At 35.2% G+C, this 14,904-nt stretch overlaps 8 protein-coding genes across 8 annotated transcripts; 5 read left to right on the top strand and 3 right to left on the bottom strand. All coding sequences in view use genetic code 12, as the record gives it.

The window, feature by feature from the left end:
- Window positions 1–2,197: 2,197 nt before the first annotated feature.
- On the top strand, window positions 2,198–4,285 carry TCC1 (Tcc1p; the record flags this gene model as incomplete). The annotated part of the gene is made up of 1 exon (XM_049409299.1): window positions 2,198–4,285. One exon carries the CDS (start codon window positions 2,198–2,200, stop codon window positions 4,283–4,285), a length of 2,088 nt encoding a protein of 695 aa, XP_049261490.1.
- Window positions 4,286–4,402: 117 nt separating this feature from the next.
- J8A68_005252 (uncharacterized protein) lies at window positions 4,403–5,194 on the bottom strand (the record flags this gene model as incomplete). Its single annotated transcript, XM_049409298.1, has 1 exon — window positions 4,403–5,194. The coding sequence occupies one exon, from the start codon at window positions 5,192–5,194 to the stop codon at window positions 4,403–4,405; it is 792 nt and encodes a 263-aa protein (XP_049261489.1).
- A 364-nt stretch (window positions 5,195–5,558) lies between these two features.
- J8A68_005251 (uncharacterized protein) lies at window positions 5,559–6,175 on the top strand (the record flags this gene model as incomplete). The annotated part of the gene is made up of 2 exons (XM_049409296.1): window positions 5,559–5,727; window positions 5,790–6,175. 2 exons carry the CDS (start codon window positions 5,559–5,561, stop codon window positions 6,173–6,175), a joined length of 555 nt encoding a protein of 184 aa, XP_049261488.1.
- A 280-nt stretch (window positions 6,176–6,455) lies between these two features.
- J8A68_005250 (uncharacterized protein) lies at window positions 6,456–6,800 on the top strand (the record flags this gene model as incomplete). The annotated part of the gene is made up of 1 exon (XM_049409295.1): window positions 6,456–6,800. One exon carries the CDS (start codon window positions 6,456–6,458, stop codon window positions 6,798–6,800), a length of 345 nt encoding a protein of 114 aa, XP_049261487.1.
- Window positions 6,801–7,286: 486 nt separating this feature from the next.
- J8A68_005249 (uncharacterized protein) lies at window positions 7,287–8,033 on the top strand (the record flags this gene model as incomplete). The annotated part of the gene is made up of 1 exon (XM_049409294.1): window positions 7,287–8,033. One exon carries the CDS (start codon window positions 7,287–7,289, stop codon window positions 8,031–8,033), a length of 747 nt encoding a protein of 248 aa, XP_049261486.1.
- Window positions 8,034–8,225: 192 nt separating this feature from the next.
- TIP120 (Tip120p) lies at window positions 8,226–11,924 on the top strand (the record flags this gene model as incomplete). The annotated part of the gene is made up of 1 exon (XM_049409293.1): window positions 8,226–11,924. One exon carries the CDS (start codon window positions 8,226–8,228, stop codon window positions 11,922–11,924), a length of 3,699 nt encoding a protein of 1,232 aa, XP_049261485.1.
- Window positions 11,925–12,102: 178 nt separating this feature from the next.
- On the bottom strand, window positions 12,103–13,683 carry RIT1 (tRNA A64-2'-O-ribosylphosphate transferase; the record flags this gene model as incomplete). Its single annotated transcript, XM_049409292.1, has 1 exon — window positions 12,103–13,683. One exon carries the CDS (start codon window positions 13,681–13,683, stop codon window positions 12,103–12,105), a length of 1,581 nt encoding a protein of 526 aa, XP_049261484.1.
- Window positions 13,684–13,756: 73 nt separating this feature from the next.
- J8A68_005246 (uncharacterized protein) lies at window positions 13,757–14,773 on the bottom strand (the record flags this gene model as incomplete). Its single annotated transcript, XM_049409291.1, has 1 exon — window positions 13,757–14,773. The coding sequence occupies one exon, from the start codon at window positions 14,771–14,773 to the stop codon at window positions 13,757–13,759; it is 1,017 nt and encodes a 338-aa protein (XP_049261483.1).
- Window positions 14,774–14,904: the final 131 nt, after the last annotated feature.

The raw sequence follows: 14,904 nt of genomic DNA, 5'->3' as shown, positions 1-14,904 counted from the left end.
CCCTCCCCCACTTTTGTACTAAAATTTTTTGTTTCCAGTTGTTAAAAAATAAAGTTCCAAAGTAAAACTAATAATTATAAAAAATATCGCTTTTAAACTTTAAAAGATAAAGCTTGTCAATTTGCATAAAAAATATTTTTTTGTAAGTCACCACGCGGTTACTCAATTTCGCTAAACCTCAGAATTATACCGAGAATTACAAAAATCAAAAACACATGAGGGAACAATTCCTAAATTGAAGAGCTTCCTACATTTGAAACGACCAACCTAGTTTAGAGAAGCTCATGTAATTAACTGAGATCTTGATGAATTTTAAAGGGTACTTACCTTTCTTTTTTAAAGGTTTCAAACGTGGCCCTCGGCGAGTTCGATTTAGAAATTACACGTCATAATAAAGCAGCCAAAACCCTAAAATACAAACGGTAACAGGGCTCCCTTTTCTGGAAAACTTTAGGCCTTCACAGTTTGTCCCAAAAGTTTGATTTAGCAGAAGATGGCAGCAAGCTTTTGTTAATTTGTACTTAACCTTTCTAGTTTAAAGATCTGTTTATAATTCTAAGTTTTGAAAGGCTAATATTCTCAAACCCAAAATGTCCTTTTTCCTTGCATTCCAAACTTTGAAAATACTTGTGGTGGAACCATAACTTAAATAGGTTAAATATTCTCCATCCATTCGTATCAGAATAAACATAACTTGGTAACTCGACAAGAGATAAGAACTTGACAACCCGCAAAAAGAGCATGAATGCCTTCAGCTTCGTGAATGGCTTCATACGATTTGTCAAAGAAACTTGATTAATTTATAACAAACGTAAGTAGTTCTACTATAGTGTGTGTGACTCCGAACCTTAAACGCCAAGATGTGGTGGTAAATTTACGTTTCAAGAATTACATTCCAAAACTCGCCCCCCCTTGGCGCATATTTCTCAACTTCTATTTATTATTATGGGCTTTACGAATGAATGTTCCTTATTTCACAATACAATATGCTACTATTACTAAACAAAGGGAGAGTATATCCGCACTTGCAGTTACTATACAATGGATGATAATTTTCAATCTCAAGATGAAACTAATAAGCTTTTAGTTTTTTTTAATTGTTTTCTAACAAATTTTTGAGGGGGTCAAATATTTTTTTTGTCTGTTGTGAAATCAATCTAGATCAGTGCTATGTAACAGATCTGTTGCAGAAAAAAATAATCTTAACTGGGGAATATTTTTTATGCAGCTCTATTATGCATTGAATCTAAAAGTATATGCATTTAAAAAATAATAATTTTGTTCTTCGGACAATGGGACCAACAAAAGAAAAACTAAGATTTAAAATTTAGAGCAAAAAAAAATATTTATATGCATGCAAGTTAACGTATAAACTTTAATTTTTGATTTAATCTTTTTCGAAAACCAATAAATGATGCCTGAATTTAAAAGCCAAGACGGAAATACATTCCATGTCCTAATATACGCAACATTCAAATTCAAAAATGGGTCCGAAATCCTTTAAACATTATTCAGGGCAAATGATTACTAAACAATTATGTAACAAGATTCTTGTGTAAGGTCAGAAAGAAGTTTCACAATGTCTCCTATTTTTTCCCTCAACTATTATTCCATCGGAAAATTATGTTTTCTTTGACGCATAAAAAATATAATATTTTTAATTGTTCGAGTGGAAACTTAACAATGCACAAAAATATTATATTTTTTTCCAAGTTTTGAACGGAAGTTTGAGTTTTTCAATATTTTTTAAGCAATAACAATCAGAAATTAAAATTATTAAATAATAATAATTAAAAAAATAAAAATAACTTTCATGATTCCTGCTTCACACTTTTTCTGCGAATTCTTGAATTTCCCTTTTTGCCAAAAATCATTCAATTCAACTCAAAAAAAAAACACATATTCATCTTTTACTTCTTTTGCTCTTTATTGATTAGTTGGTAGTTATTAACAAAGAGACATCAAACCAGTTAAGTTAACAAACAAACAGAAGAAACAAACGACATATTTTTAACCTGTAAGTCTTATTTGCAAAAAATAATCCAGAAGAATATTTACAGCGTGAACGTTAAAGTAGCAACAACAAAAAAGTCCTTTTACACGAGATCAAGTCTAACGAATTATTATCAAAAATAGAGGTTGGTTACCTGAGCACAGCCTTTAATCAAACAAATAAGAAAAGAGAATATATATTACGATGTCTAAGAGACCCAGTGAATCAGAATCATTACAACAAGGAGTGAAACGGCAAAGCATCCAAGTACCCTTAACAGAGTACGATGCTGCAGCAACAGAGACTTGGGTGACGTGTGGTAATTGTGCCAATACTTTAGGTCTAGTAGTTCTTGCAACCAAATCATTTGAAAATGCCGTTAATCGTGATCCATCAAACCCAAGAGCATTATGTGGGTTAAGTTACTCACTTCGTTTAAATGATATTAGTATGAACGAGACCGTTGGATCTCAATCAGCAATCGAGAAATTAAATGCATCGATTGAAGCTTTCCCCCAATTATTGAAAGAAGCATCCATATTCAAAGAATTAGCCGAATGCTATTTATTAATTGGATTGAACGACCAGGCACATCAAGCTATTCAAACAGCAATACAATTAACTCCACAAGACGCATCATTATGGTTGTTGAGTGCACAGACATTGATAAGAGCTGGCGCAAGAAGTCATGCAACAGGTTCATTAACTCATTGTTTATCTATTTTACCCGACTCAATAAAGAATTTTTCTACTACCGACATTGAAACAGCAAGAGCTGCCCATGCCGAATTAGCAGCAATAGCTGCAGCTGACGGAAATATCGAAGTATCGATTGCAGAATTGACTGCGACATTGTCACTACCACCACCTCCATTAGCAAGATTAGACGAACATATCGCATTATGGTGTGCATTAGCAACGGCTAAAGAAAGAGCAAATGACATAGCAGGAGCAATCAGAGCCTGTGAGGATGCCGAAATTGGAGTAGGGACATCAGCAAGAATTTTGATGACTCATGCTTATTTGTTATTATTACACACAGAAGAAGGAAGAAAGAGTGCCGAATTCACAATACAATTACTAAGTAAGATTATCGATTTAGATTCAGAAAAGGAATTAAATCAAAATACTGCTTCCGATACAGGTGATTTCTTGCCTTGGTACCTTCTCGGTAGAGCTTATTCATTTATTGATCAACCTAGATTGGCTTATGATTCATATCAAGTAGCATTACGTCGTGCTTCAAACTCCCCAATCACTTGGTTAGCAGTTGGTAAGTTATACTTGGAATTAAAACAATTACCAGATGCATTAGCTGCATATTCCCAAGCATTAAGGTTGCAAATGGATGATGGATCACAAGGAACTGCAACTGCTTGGGATGGATTAAGTTGTGTATATGAACGTTGTGATGATCATTTAGAGGATGCATCTGATGCATGCTCTAGAGCAGCTGCATGTTTCAAAGTTATCGGTGACTTAAAAAATGCAAGTATTTTTGAAGCTAGAGCCGAAGCATTGGCAAAGGCATTTAGAAAAGAGGGTCCAGTTCCTGATTTGAGAGATCCTCCTGATGTACCAGGATTTTTATTACGTGATCTAGTCGCTCTTTCACCAAATGAAAGAATGTCCTACATACAGAGCCAACAACAACAGCAACAACAACAACAACAACAGCAGCAGCAACAACAACAGCAAGAGCAACAAGAACAACAAAGACAAGAACAACGACAACAGCAACAATTAAAACAACAAAGAGAAGCAGAGCAACAACAGACAACCCCATTACCTATTCAAAGACAACCATTACAGGGAAGTCCACAAGGGCCCCTTGTCCATCAAACACAACAAGAAATGCCAATGCACCATTATCAACAAGGTCCTCCACCACCTGGGTCACAACCTCAACAAAACGGTACACATTACTTTTATCCAATTCCAGCAGGAAAATCACCACGACTGGCCCAAATGATACCTCAATTACCAGCACCACAACAAATGCAACAACAAGCTTGGTCTCCTGCGGGTCAACAACAACCACAATATTTCTATCAAGCCCCACCTCAAGTGGGAGGACCATTGCCACCACCTACACCCCAAATGGGGCCAAATGGTGGTCCACATCGTTCTCCATTAGCTCATCCACAAATGATCCCAGGAGGTGGCCCATATCCTATGACTCAAGGAGTTCCAGGTGCAGTAGGTGGATATCCGTATGCTCAATATGTTCCTATACCAGGTGGAGTTGTACCAGAACAATATATGTCTCAAGTCAATAATTGGCAGAGATAGGTATTTTTACGAAAAGAATAAACCCTTTTTTATTGACGCTAATTATTATGTACACGTATAGTATTTAAAATTTCTCTCTCTTTAAAAAGAAGTGTATTAATTAATAAAATTAACGAGTTATTTTAATAATAGTTGTATAAAATCTGACCATGTCCCTATGTGATATTTGTTATCTTTAATTAAACCAAGTGAGTTTAACATTGACGCAAGCTTAGTGTCCTTAATTGCGCAACCGATGTCTGATTCCAATAGAGGTAACAAATCATTGGAACTATCACCAATATAAATAAGCTCCTCCTCTTCCTCCTTCTTAAGCTCCCGTACAATTCGCAACTTATCCTGAGAAATTCTTATTACCCTCTTTTTATCCCATTCACCTGTAGTTACCAATTCTCCATTTTCTTGTTTAAATTCAAGTTCATTAGTAATTACTTTGATTTTGTCATTATCTACAGTAATACCATTTAATCTAAGACACTCAATTATAATGATACTTGTCCAATTGGCACTTAAAATCACAAACGGGATTTCTAACTTCTGGGATGTTTTTAAAAAATCTATAAAACCTGGACGAAGAACAATTTTAGGAGCTTGGGATTTAAATTGATCAGGAGTTAGTCCTTGAAATATCTTATGTTCCACAATGCTATCAATTGAAGAGTTCTCAACCGACCTCAACCCATTTAAAAATTCAATCTCTCTATGAAGGGTGTCACGTTTTCCAAATGAATCTTGGTAATTGGCATATGAATCAAGGTATACTTTTTGGAAATGGTCAAAGGATGGAGTACAATCTGGTTTAAAAATATATGCAGTCTCTGCTACCAATCTTATTGTGTCTTTCACGGTTATGGTTTCATCCCAATCGCTTATTATTAGTCTAGGTTTAAGCTTTAATGATTTCAACATTTTTATACGAGCAAAATGACGATGAAGAGGAAGGGGGTGGGTCTAAAGCAGAACGAAAAATTCTGTTGGATTAAATTGAACAAAATGAGAGCATCCAGACAAACGCAACATAAAATAGCGATGATGATGATGATCAGAACACTTGACGTAACCTTGACCAAAGATCATTCACTAACAAGATTCGATCTTTAGGGGATTTGAGAGCCTAAAGTTCTTGGATCCTTGAGCACCGCCTAAAATCTTAATAATTTTCGAAGTGTTAATTTAACCCCCCCCCTTATAACCCCCCTAATTTTTTTCTCCCCAGCGATGTTACACATTTTTTATTCTTCTTGAGTACGATTATAACTAACATCAACAAAGAATGAGCAAAGAAGATAAAAAGGAATTCGGTCAATTGGGTGACCTCGACAAGAGCTTGGTTTCAAAGAGCGTAGAGACTGAACAAAAAGTTCACAGCGGTTCTGGGAAAGCTGAAAATGCTGGCAAGGTTGAAGGCAAGGTGGAAGGCAAGGTAGAAGGTAAAGTTGAAGGTAAGGTAGNAAAGCTGAAAATGCTGGCAAGGTTGAAGGCAAGGTGGAAGGCAAGGTAGAAGGTAAAGTTGAAGGTAAGGTAGGAGGCAAGGTAGAAAACGCAGGAAAGGTAGAAGGTAAGGTTGAAGGCAATGCAGGCAATGCAGGCAAAGTAGAAGGTAAGGTTGAAGGCAATGCAGGCAAAGTCGAAGGCAAGGTTGAAAAAGCAGGCAAAGTGGAAGGTAAAGTTGAAAACGCAGGAAAGGTTGAAGGTAAGGTCGAAGCTCCAGGTAAGGTAGAGGCAACAGGTAAAGTAGAAAGCGCAGGTAAAGTTGAAGGTACTGGTAAGGTTGAAAATGCTAAGGCTGTAGGAGAAGGTAAAGTAAAAGAAATTGGAAAGGTTGAAAATGCTGGTAAAGTTGAGGGCCTTGGTAAAGTTGAAACAGAAGATAAGAAGAAAGAAGATTAAATAAGTTTGTTCTAAATAGTCTAATTTGTATAAATATTTAACACCTTAATATGCCAATTGATTTGAAAAATGTTTCATATCTGGCTGATTAAGAATAAATTCCCGATATGGTTAATTTATTTATTCCATGTGAATTTTGAGGATTTGACCATAAATTTGTTTTTGTAGGGTCACATTGCGAAATACCGACAAATGAAAGATACCTTGATTTTCTATTTTGAATAAACAAATTACAATTGCAGCTTCTTTCCTTTTGTAGACGATCAATCATTTATACCCAATGACAGCTATTAACGAAAAGCAACAATCACAACAAGATGCACAAACAGGAGAATTCGATTCAAATGAATTTAATCATCTTTTGGAAATAACTCAACTGATTTTGAATCCAAATGGTGAACATCCTGAGATTGGAGAATTTGTCACCACATGCTTCCATTATATCGCCCAGGCTTTAGCAAAAATGCAATCATCGACTGACAAGCAAGCCACCGCCAAGGAGATTGCCGACGATCTTACTCAAAGATTTAATGATTGGGTAAAAAGTAGGGAAGAAAAACTAAAACAGGAACAGGAGATGAAAGAAAAGCTGGTACAAGAACCAACTGAAACTGGCTTCAAGTAAATCATCTTTGGGAAACAATGTATACAATCCTTATATCCATTACGAGTGTTTTTTTAAAAGTCTCGTAGCGGACTCAAACCATGTATTTTATTGATATAGCAAGAATATGTGTAAACTAATTAGCTATTGAAAGTGAACTAAAAGTTGTTTATATTTTTATTACTCCTGCATGATCTACAGATGATTTTATTTACTTAATAGTTAATGTGTATTGTTAGCACTAAATATAAAGTTTATAGAACTAATAAAATGAATAAATTGATACCGAAAGTCTTTTTTGAATGAACAAAAATAATTAGAGGGAGATGGGATGCAGCCGATCAGATTCGTAGTACTGATGGTGACGGTAGAACAAATTTTCAGTGGGACTGAAAAATTAATTTGATTACCCGGATTTTGCGATGAGGGTTATTTTCAATCAAATAATTTATCTATTGGAAAGAACTATAATATTACCTTTGAATAACTAAAAACTAATCAAGAGAAATGAGTTCCGTTCCCGCCTGGAAGAGAATAGGTTTAAGTGTGAAGAAAGATGCTGACAATGATTCTTTAAGTGTCACTACAACTAGAGTTGAAAATGCAGATTTAACAACCAAACAAATCAAGAAGATAAGTAACAAGACAAAGACACAACAAACTAAGAATAGAGTTCAAAAGAAACCTCCCAAAAGAATAAAGTTGCCAAAAAGTGAAAGACCACCTCCACCGGTGAAAGACCAGTTAACATACTTGAAGCAATATGAGACTGACCGAGTGAATTGGAAGTTTAATAAGCTGAAACAAAACTGGGTTCTTAAGAATATAAAAGAAATCCCCAGTGAATATGAACTGGCATTACTTTTATATATTGAAAGTTTACAAGGTGGGTCAAGAGATAGAATTATTCCAATTTTAAAAGATGTTATTTCAAAATGGAATGTTCAATACGAAGAAGCTGAAAGAAAGATTGAAGAAGAAATTTCAAAGAAATTAGATTCCAATAAGAAGGCGGAAGCCGAAGAAGAAGGAAAGAAGGAGCAGACAGGTGAAAAACAAGAGGATGATAAATCTAAAGAATCCTCAATAGATTTAGGATATGCAATTAGGTGTAAAGCAATTCTTGAAAAGTTAGTTGATGAACATATCATACTTAAAGGAAATACTCAAGAAGATAACGAATCAGTAGAAGAAGAAGAAGAAGAAGAAGTCAAGCCAAGGGATAATCTAATCATTAATCATGTAGATGTATAAAACTTTCGTAAACTTAAAAGAAAATATGCCCCTGGCAACAGAAATTTATCACATTGTCTCTCGCAGCCGCACGCTCTCTATAATCGCCCACCAACCAAAAACTTAATCCAAATTTTGTGTATAGTTGGTTGCCTTTTATATTTTATCATAACAAGACATTGAAATTAAAACAAATCCATCTCGTAATAAACAATGCTGGATATAAACTTCAATTCATTGAAGGATAAGGCAATGGATGTCGACCCTGACATCAGATTTATGGCTTTAGAAGATTTCCGTAAATCTTTAGAGAATGATTACGCCCTCCTGACACGAGGATCTTTAGCTTCACAATTGGAAGCATTCATCCCAATTTTACTTAGAATGTTGGAAGATCAGAATCCAGATGTTCAAAATCAAGCTATCAAGTCATTTGAACCAATGGTGAAATATTTAACTAACGATGGTCTTTTAACTCTTATTAAGAGATTATATTCTATGGTACAAGCAAGTAATGGAAAACAAAATGGTTCATCCAATTTGAAAAGTTTTACAACTTCAATTCCCAATATGGCACTTCGTTCATTATTTGCTCAATCAAATTCGAGAGACACTTCAGATTTCGTATCTGATAAATTATCTGCATCCAATTACCGATTTGATGTTCAACTTTCTCGTTCCATTATGAATTTCTTAATTCCAAAAATTATTGAAACGGGAAAAGAAGCATCAATTGATTCAATCGAGTTATTAATCGACATTATTGTTGAGATTGGATATGTTTTGACTTTACGTGAACTTCATTCTTTATCGGTTTATTTAGTTCATGTGTCTTTTACCGAAGCAGGAATTATTAGTAAGAAATCAATTGTTGCATTAGAAAAAGTTATTAACTTGATAAATGATCCTCATAGTATAGATTTGGTTCTAGATGAAATTAATGATACAGAATCAAGATCAAATTCAGATAATAAATTGTTTGTAAAGTTTCAGTTATATTCCGTTTGCTTGAATAGAGGAATTGCACCTTCAGAAGAGAAAATCACACAAATATACAATACCATTTATTCCACCATTGATATTGAAAAATCTATAGAAGAAGATCAAGAAGACGAGAATGAATTAGATTTTGATCTTATCTTACAAGAGAATTTATTAAAGGACGAAGCATTAGGTACCCTAATTGATTTAACCACAAAAGGATTCTTACCACCCGCAAATGGCAACCAGGTCATCGATTTGCTCAAGGCATTCTTAAATTATGATCCCTTAAATGCTAATGACTACGATGACTTTGACGACGACGACGAAGATATCGTTTTTAGTGATGACGACCAAGAGGGAAATGATGGCGAGGAAAATGATGGTTCCTGGAAGTTAAGAGCTAAATCAGCAATGCTAGTCCGTCCACTACTCCAATGGTTCCCGGAATCTCTTGAAGTTCTTTCGAAATCAATTCTTCCAATTTTGCCAATTCAAGATGCTAATGATCAAGTTGTTATTGAGGCCGTCAAAGCCGCAATTTCGATTATTAATGCCACCCCTATAGACAAGTATACTCATATCCAAGCAATTGTCCCATTGATTAACGCCCTGCTTGACAAACTCAGAGAAGATCAGTTTCCTATTATATTGAAATTAATTGAGAGTTTGAATAGATTCAGAAGAATAGAACTTGTAGAAAAATCTTTCAAGTGTTTTCAAGATAGAAAAATCGACACTTCCAGTTCAATTGATTATTTGCAATTCTTTTCAAGCATCTTAAATTCCTTCGAGAATATCCCTTGTCAGATTCTCGAGCAAATTGTTAGTGTATTGTCGAAAAATCTTGAAGATAAATCGTTCAATATGATTGCCCAAAGTGTTGAATGCCTAACTGTGTTATTCAACCACAACGATGCAAAAGAGGTTCCAAGTGAGTTATTACAAACCGTAACTGACAGTTTACATTCCAAGGTAATGAATAGTAAGAAATATACAAATGAATTAATGCGTCTCTGCATTGTTGCTCTTGGCCAAGCCTTATCGAATGGATTATCGGTATCAAGAAAGGATATTTTGGACACTTTCAAGCTGTCAATTACCTTAGAAGGGACTTGCAAAACAACCATCGAAGTGCTCAATAAAACATTTGCAGGTATTTCAGCAGATGAAATTTCTCCAGATTATGCTACTTTTATTATTGAAAAACTGAGTAGCTTGATCCTTTCTAACAATGAAAATATTTCTTTGGGATCCTTGAGAATAATGAACCAATGCTTACAGAAATACCCAGCTTTGGAATTAGATTGTGGTTTGATATTACCGAATTTAATACAATCTCTAAAGAATTCCAGCAAATCCCTCTATAAGCACATTTTCCAATCATGTATTCTTCTTTCCAGTAAGATCTTTCAACTGGAACAACTCAGGGTTGAACTTCTCCAAACAATGGTTCAATTGGTTAATGATGGCAAAGTTAATGTCGATGATTCCACATTTTATGATTTATTAAGAATTAGTTGTAGATTTGAGAATGGCTTATTCACATATTTGGAAAGAAATTTAGATATCAATCTTTTGACAAGTGCAAAGATTTTGGCAATTTGTGTTGTTGAAAGCAACAATGAAGCGGAAGTTATCAAGAGAAAGGAAGAATTTTTCCACTACTTAGCAAACAACGTGAATAGCCCCTTATTTGCTTTCCCAATTCGTTTCCTTGGATATGTGGGAGAGGCAGTACCTCTCGAGGATATAACAGTAGATTTGCTCATAAGTTTATTGAAGAATCCATCCCTTACAAATGATGCTAATATTGAAGCTACAGCTACCGCGTTAGCATTAATCGCCCGGAATGACGTCCAATCAAATACCCCAATTTTGTTAAAGGCATATACTTCTTCTGAAAATGCCACCGTGAGAAATGGGCTTCTTACCTCCTTAGGACTGGTTGTCGATTCGTGTAACGCTTTGCAGCTGGAACTTATTTGGAAATGTATCTTCAACCATCCCGTGGAATTCAAACATTCTGCTATTGCGGAATTGAGGAGATCTGGTGAAATATTAGGCAAGGTTATAAATAACTCACCTACAGGAGCAGAGAAATTATTACAAGCATGTGAGGGACAAACCAATCTCAAAGCTGTATATCTAATTCTTGTTGTTGAGAAAACTTTGCTTAATAGCCTCGAAGGCTCATACGCTAACGACGCTTTGTTAATCTCATTAAACCAATTTGCTGTTGGATGGCTAGATATAGTAAATGTGGACATTAGACAAATCGTGGTTGGTAATTTATTGACTGGTCTTCATAATAAACCTTCTTGCATTTTACCAAACTTGAAAAATCTCATTCTTCCTAAGCTTTTTCAATGTTTAAAAGCTGAAGAAGCATTTAAAAAGACTATTGCAATGGGCCCATATAAGTATGTCATTGATGAAGGTTTGGAAATAAGAAAGTTGTCTTATGAGTTCATATATTCATTAATTTCTTTGGATGAGGGAACTATCCAACAGTATGATATCAATCTTGAAGATATTGCCGAGAATATAATTCAGCAAGGATTATGTGACGATCAAAGTGATATTATTGTATTGGCATGTATAAATTTAGTTCATTTTATTACCCACCACCAGCAAAGTGCAGCCAGTTTGCTTACGAGAGATAATGGTAGTTTGTTCACGACAATTATTGCCAATTTGAACACTCAATTGAATAAGAAATTATCCGTAAAAGCTTCAGCACAAGATACAGAAAGTCACGAGGAGAGAATCAAATCAATTGTTAAATTATCCAAAAAGTTTAATCAAGTTGTGGAAACATTTTATTCTGAAAACATTGAACTTGTTAATTTAGTACAAGCTTGGAAGGATTATGTTAGTGCATTGAAAGTCAAGTTCTTGGTTTACTATAATAGTACTGACATGGATTAAGGTCTTTCTTTTAACGAGAGATGTCTAGAAGAAGTAAGTAGAAATTTGTAAAAGTTTAGTTTTTTTAGTTTAAAATTTTGTAGAAAAAATTGAAGAAATTGTTGCAAAATTTTCCAAAGTAATTCAACTATTTACATTCTATTGTTATACAAACACTTTCAAATATCTACACACTTATTCATTGATGCAGGAAGAGATAGGCGTTGATACTTTGAAGAGTACTTCTACTTGGATTAGCATTAGTAATTTGAGATAGCTTGCTCAAATGTTGTTTAACCAAGGTTTTGCTAATTCTTGATGACTCTGATGTTCTTTCCCAATCTGAATCGAAGAATTTGCATAACAATACAAGTGCAAACCCAATGCTTATATCACGGCCCGTCTCACAAAGAATAATACAGGATGAGCCAGATGATTCAAAATCTATACTCAGACCTATTTCGGGTAATTTGCTTCTTAAAATATTTGAACCCTTTTTGTTAGCTGCTATTGGATACTCTAAGACATTGTTTACCTTAGTAGGAGGAATATTTGCGATCTTATATTTTTCACTAAATACGACAATGGTTGGATTTGATGTGCTACCTATCACCTGTTTATAGTCCATCGTAGAATCGATTTTCCCAATGCAAATTCCTGTTCCTGCAAGTTGATGAAGTGCAATATTCAGTTCATATCTAGATTCTCTCGAATCGTACCAAGTATTTAACTTTTCAAACAATTCTATGTCAGTCATCCAACTATAAATAAACCCAGTGTTGCAATCTATAATATTGCTATTCTTATCTAGGATAGCCTTCCAAAATAAATTAGGTCCAAAACTTCCTTTGCACAAATCGGTTGGTACCCATAATTCGTGGTCATCTCCAGATCCCTGAATATAATTCCAATTTAAGAATGTATCATCCATTGTTCTTATGCTGAACATCTCATAGGAACTTTCGACTTTCTTAGATGCTGATATGCAGCATACCTGATACATAGAGTCTGTGGCCAACGGTGTTCCCTTTCCTGGATAAAACCAAGAAGGCACCAAGGGCTTGCGTTTCCCTCCAAGCATTTCTAGAAGAGTCTCCCTGTCAAATAGACCTGCGCTATACACGGAATCCCTAAAACTAGAGATTAGTTTAACAATGGAATTATGCTCATTCTCGGAAACCATGCTCTTCGGGGTTCTGAGCCAATTATCTTTCATTAAATCTAGGAGAAATTCAATCTCATCTTCATCAGCCCCATCGTTTTCTAGTTCCTCTTTTATCAGAATTTGATCCATTCCATCATAAAGAATAGAATTGATAACGGCACACCAAATTGGAATCGTTTTCAGCAAGGCATCAGGCATCAACTTCCCTCGTCTGGTTGAATCGATAATCGACAATCCTCCAAATTCTGAAAGCAAGGGTAGTAGTTGCAAATTGAGTCTTCGCAATGAAAATGACCAAACATTTGTATGTCCATCTGTACTTTTGAATACAGCCGAGGTTGTGGACTTGCTCTTGAATATGTGATCTAAGTAGTTTGTCGTTGGTGACTCTATACGTTGAGCAGAAGCTTCAGCTGATGTCTTTGGAACATACCATAGACCACATCGCTCGTTCCCTACTAGTGGGAAGTTGGGTAATATAGTTTCATGAAGGTTGGAAACATAATAGTAATCATAAAGGATTGATTGTAATCTATTAGTTAATGATAAAGAAGACTTCTTAAGACTCTTACTGACTTCATTAATGTCATTTATTTTATTAAATATTGGGTCCATCTACTTTTGCTCATCGTATCATCAGATAGAGGATACTGACTAAAAAAAAAAATCTATACATAATGAGACTAATCTAAGATCTCTTTGATAATCTAGCTCTTTTAAGCGAAGCCAAACGTTTTTCTTCTTCTAATTCTCTACGATCTTCCAATTCTGCATTTCTCCTTGATCTATATTCTTCTTCCAAGATCTCAGCACCTGTCGCTTCCATATCGTCTGCTGAATCATAATCATATCTATCATAATGTGACCGTTTTTTCCCTCTATTAAAAATAGCCCAAATTTCATCTCTATCATAATCTCCACCATCTCCTTCATATATTTCTTCTTCCTCATCGGAAGCTATGAATGAGGATAGTTCATCGTCATCGTCATCCTCAACTTCATGCACTTCACGCGACTTGTGTTTTCTGTGTTGTTCCTTCTTTTCTTTTAATTTCTCTTGAATTTTTGCAGACGGCTGTCTTACAGGTAAAGGTGCTCTAATATTCTGTTTTACTTCCTGCTGAGGACTAGGTCTACTATCCACTTTCTTAGGAGGAGCCGGAGAAGGCTTTTTAATGTCACGTTTAGTTGCAGTTGTATTTGTTTTATTAGGATTATGTGGTTTTAAACCACTTGCTTCTGGTGACTTGTTCTTGGATGGAAAAGTTATTGAAAGCTTATCTTGATCAATCTTGGACGCTTTTTTGATCAACTCGCTAAAGTTCATTTTCTTCTTTGGTTTCAATGATTGTGAAGGTGGAGGTGGAATGGAAGGTGCTGAGGATACAGGGGTGGATTTTCGTGAGGTTCTAGGTTCTCGTTCGCCTTGCTTCTGGATGTTCTTTGCAGTCTTACTCGACAGTTTTGGAGCTTTTGGAGGTAAACCTTTTTTCAACCTTGCCTCTTGCTCCGCCTTTTCTTTCTCTAATCGTCGCTTTTCCTTTAATCTAGCCACGACAGGATCGACTGGCCGGTCTACTCTATTAGATGCCTGTCTCTGTCCTGATATGCCATCATACTTTGACACCGTTTCACCTGCAGCTACGGGTTTGGGTTGTACCTTACCCTTTTTGTTTATTTGCAGTAATATAGTAGATAACCCCATACTGATGTAATGAATAAAGTTATGCTTAACCCCAGACTTTTGAAAAGAATGGAAAGTTGTAGATTGTGCTGGGTTTTGGACAAGTTTCTTTTTTGCTGTTTTGGGTGATGTTGTTGATGCGAGTTCAAATG

Source organism: Hemisphaericaspora subhashii (genome assembly GCF_019202705.1).
Source record: "Hemisphaericaspora subhashii strain CBS 10753 chromosome Unknown scaffold38, whole genome shotgun sequence".
Taxonomy (NCBI): Eukaryota; Fungi; Ascomycota; class Pichiomycetes; order Serinales; family Debaryomycetaceae; genus Hemisphaericaspora; species Hemisphaericaspora subhashii.
The sequence above is the reverse complement of the archived record's forward strand: the minus strand, read 5'-3'. Positions and strand labels throughout refer to the sequence as shown.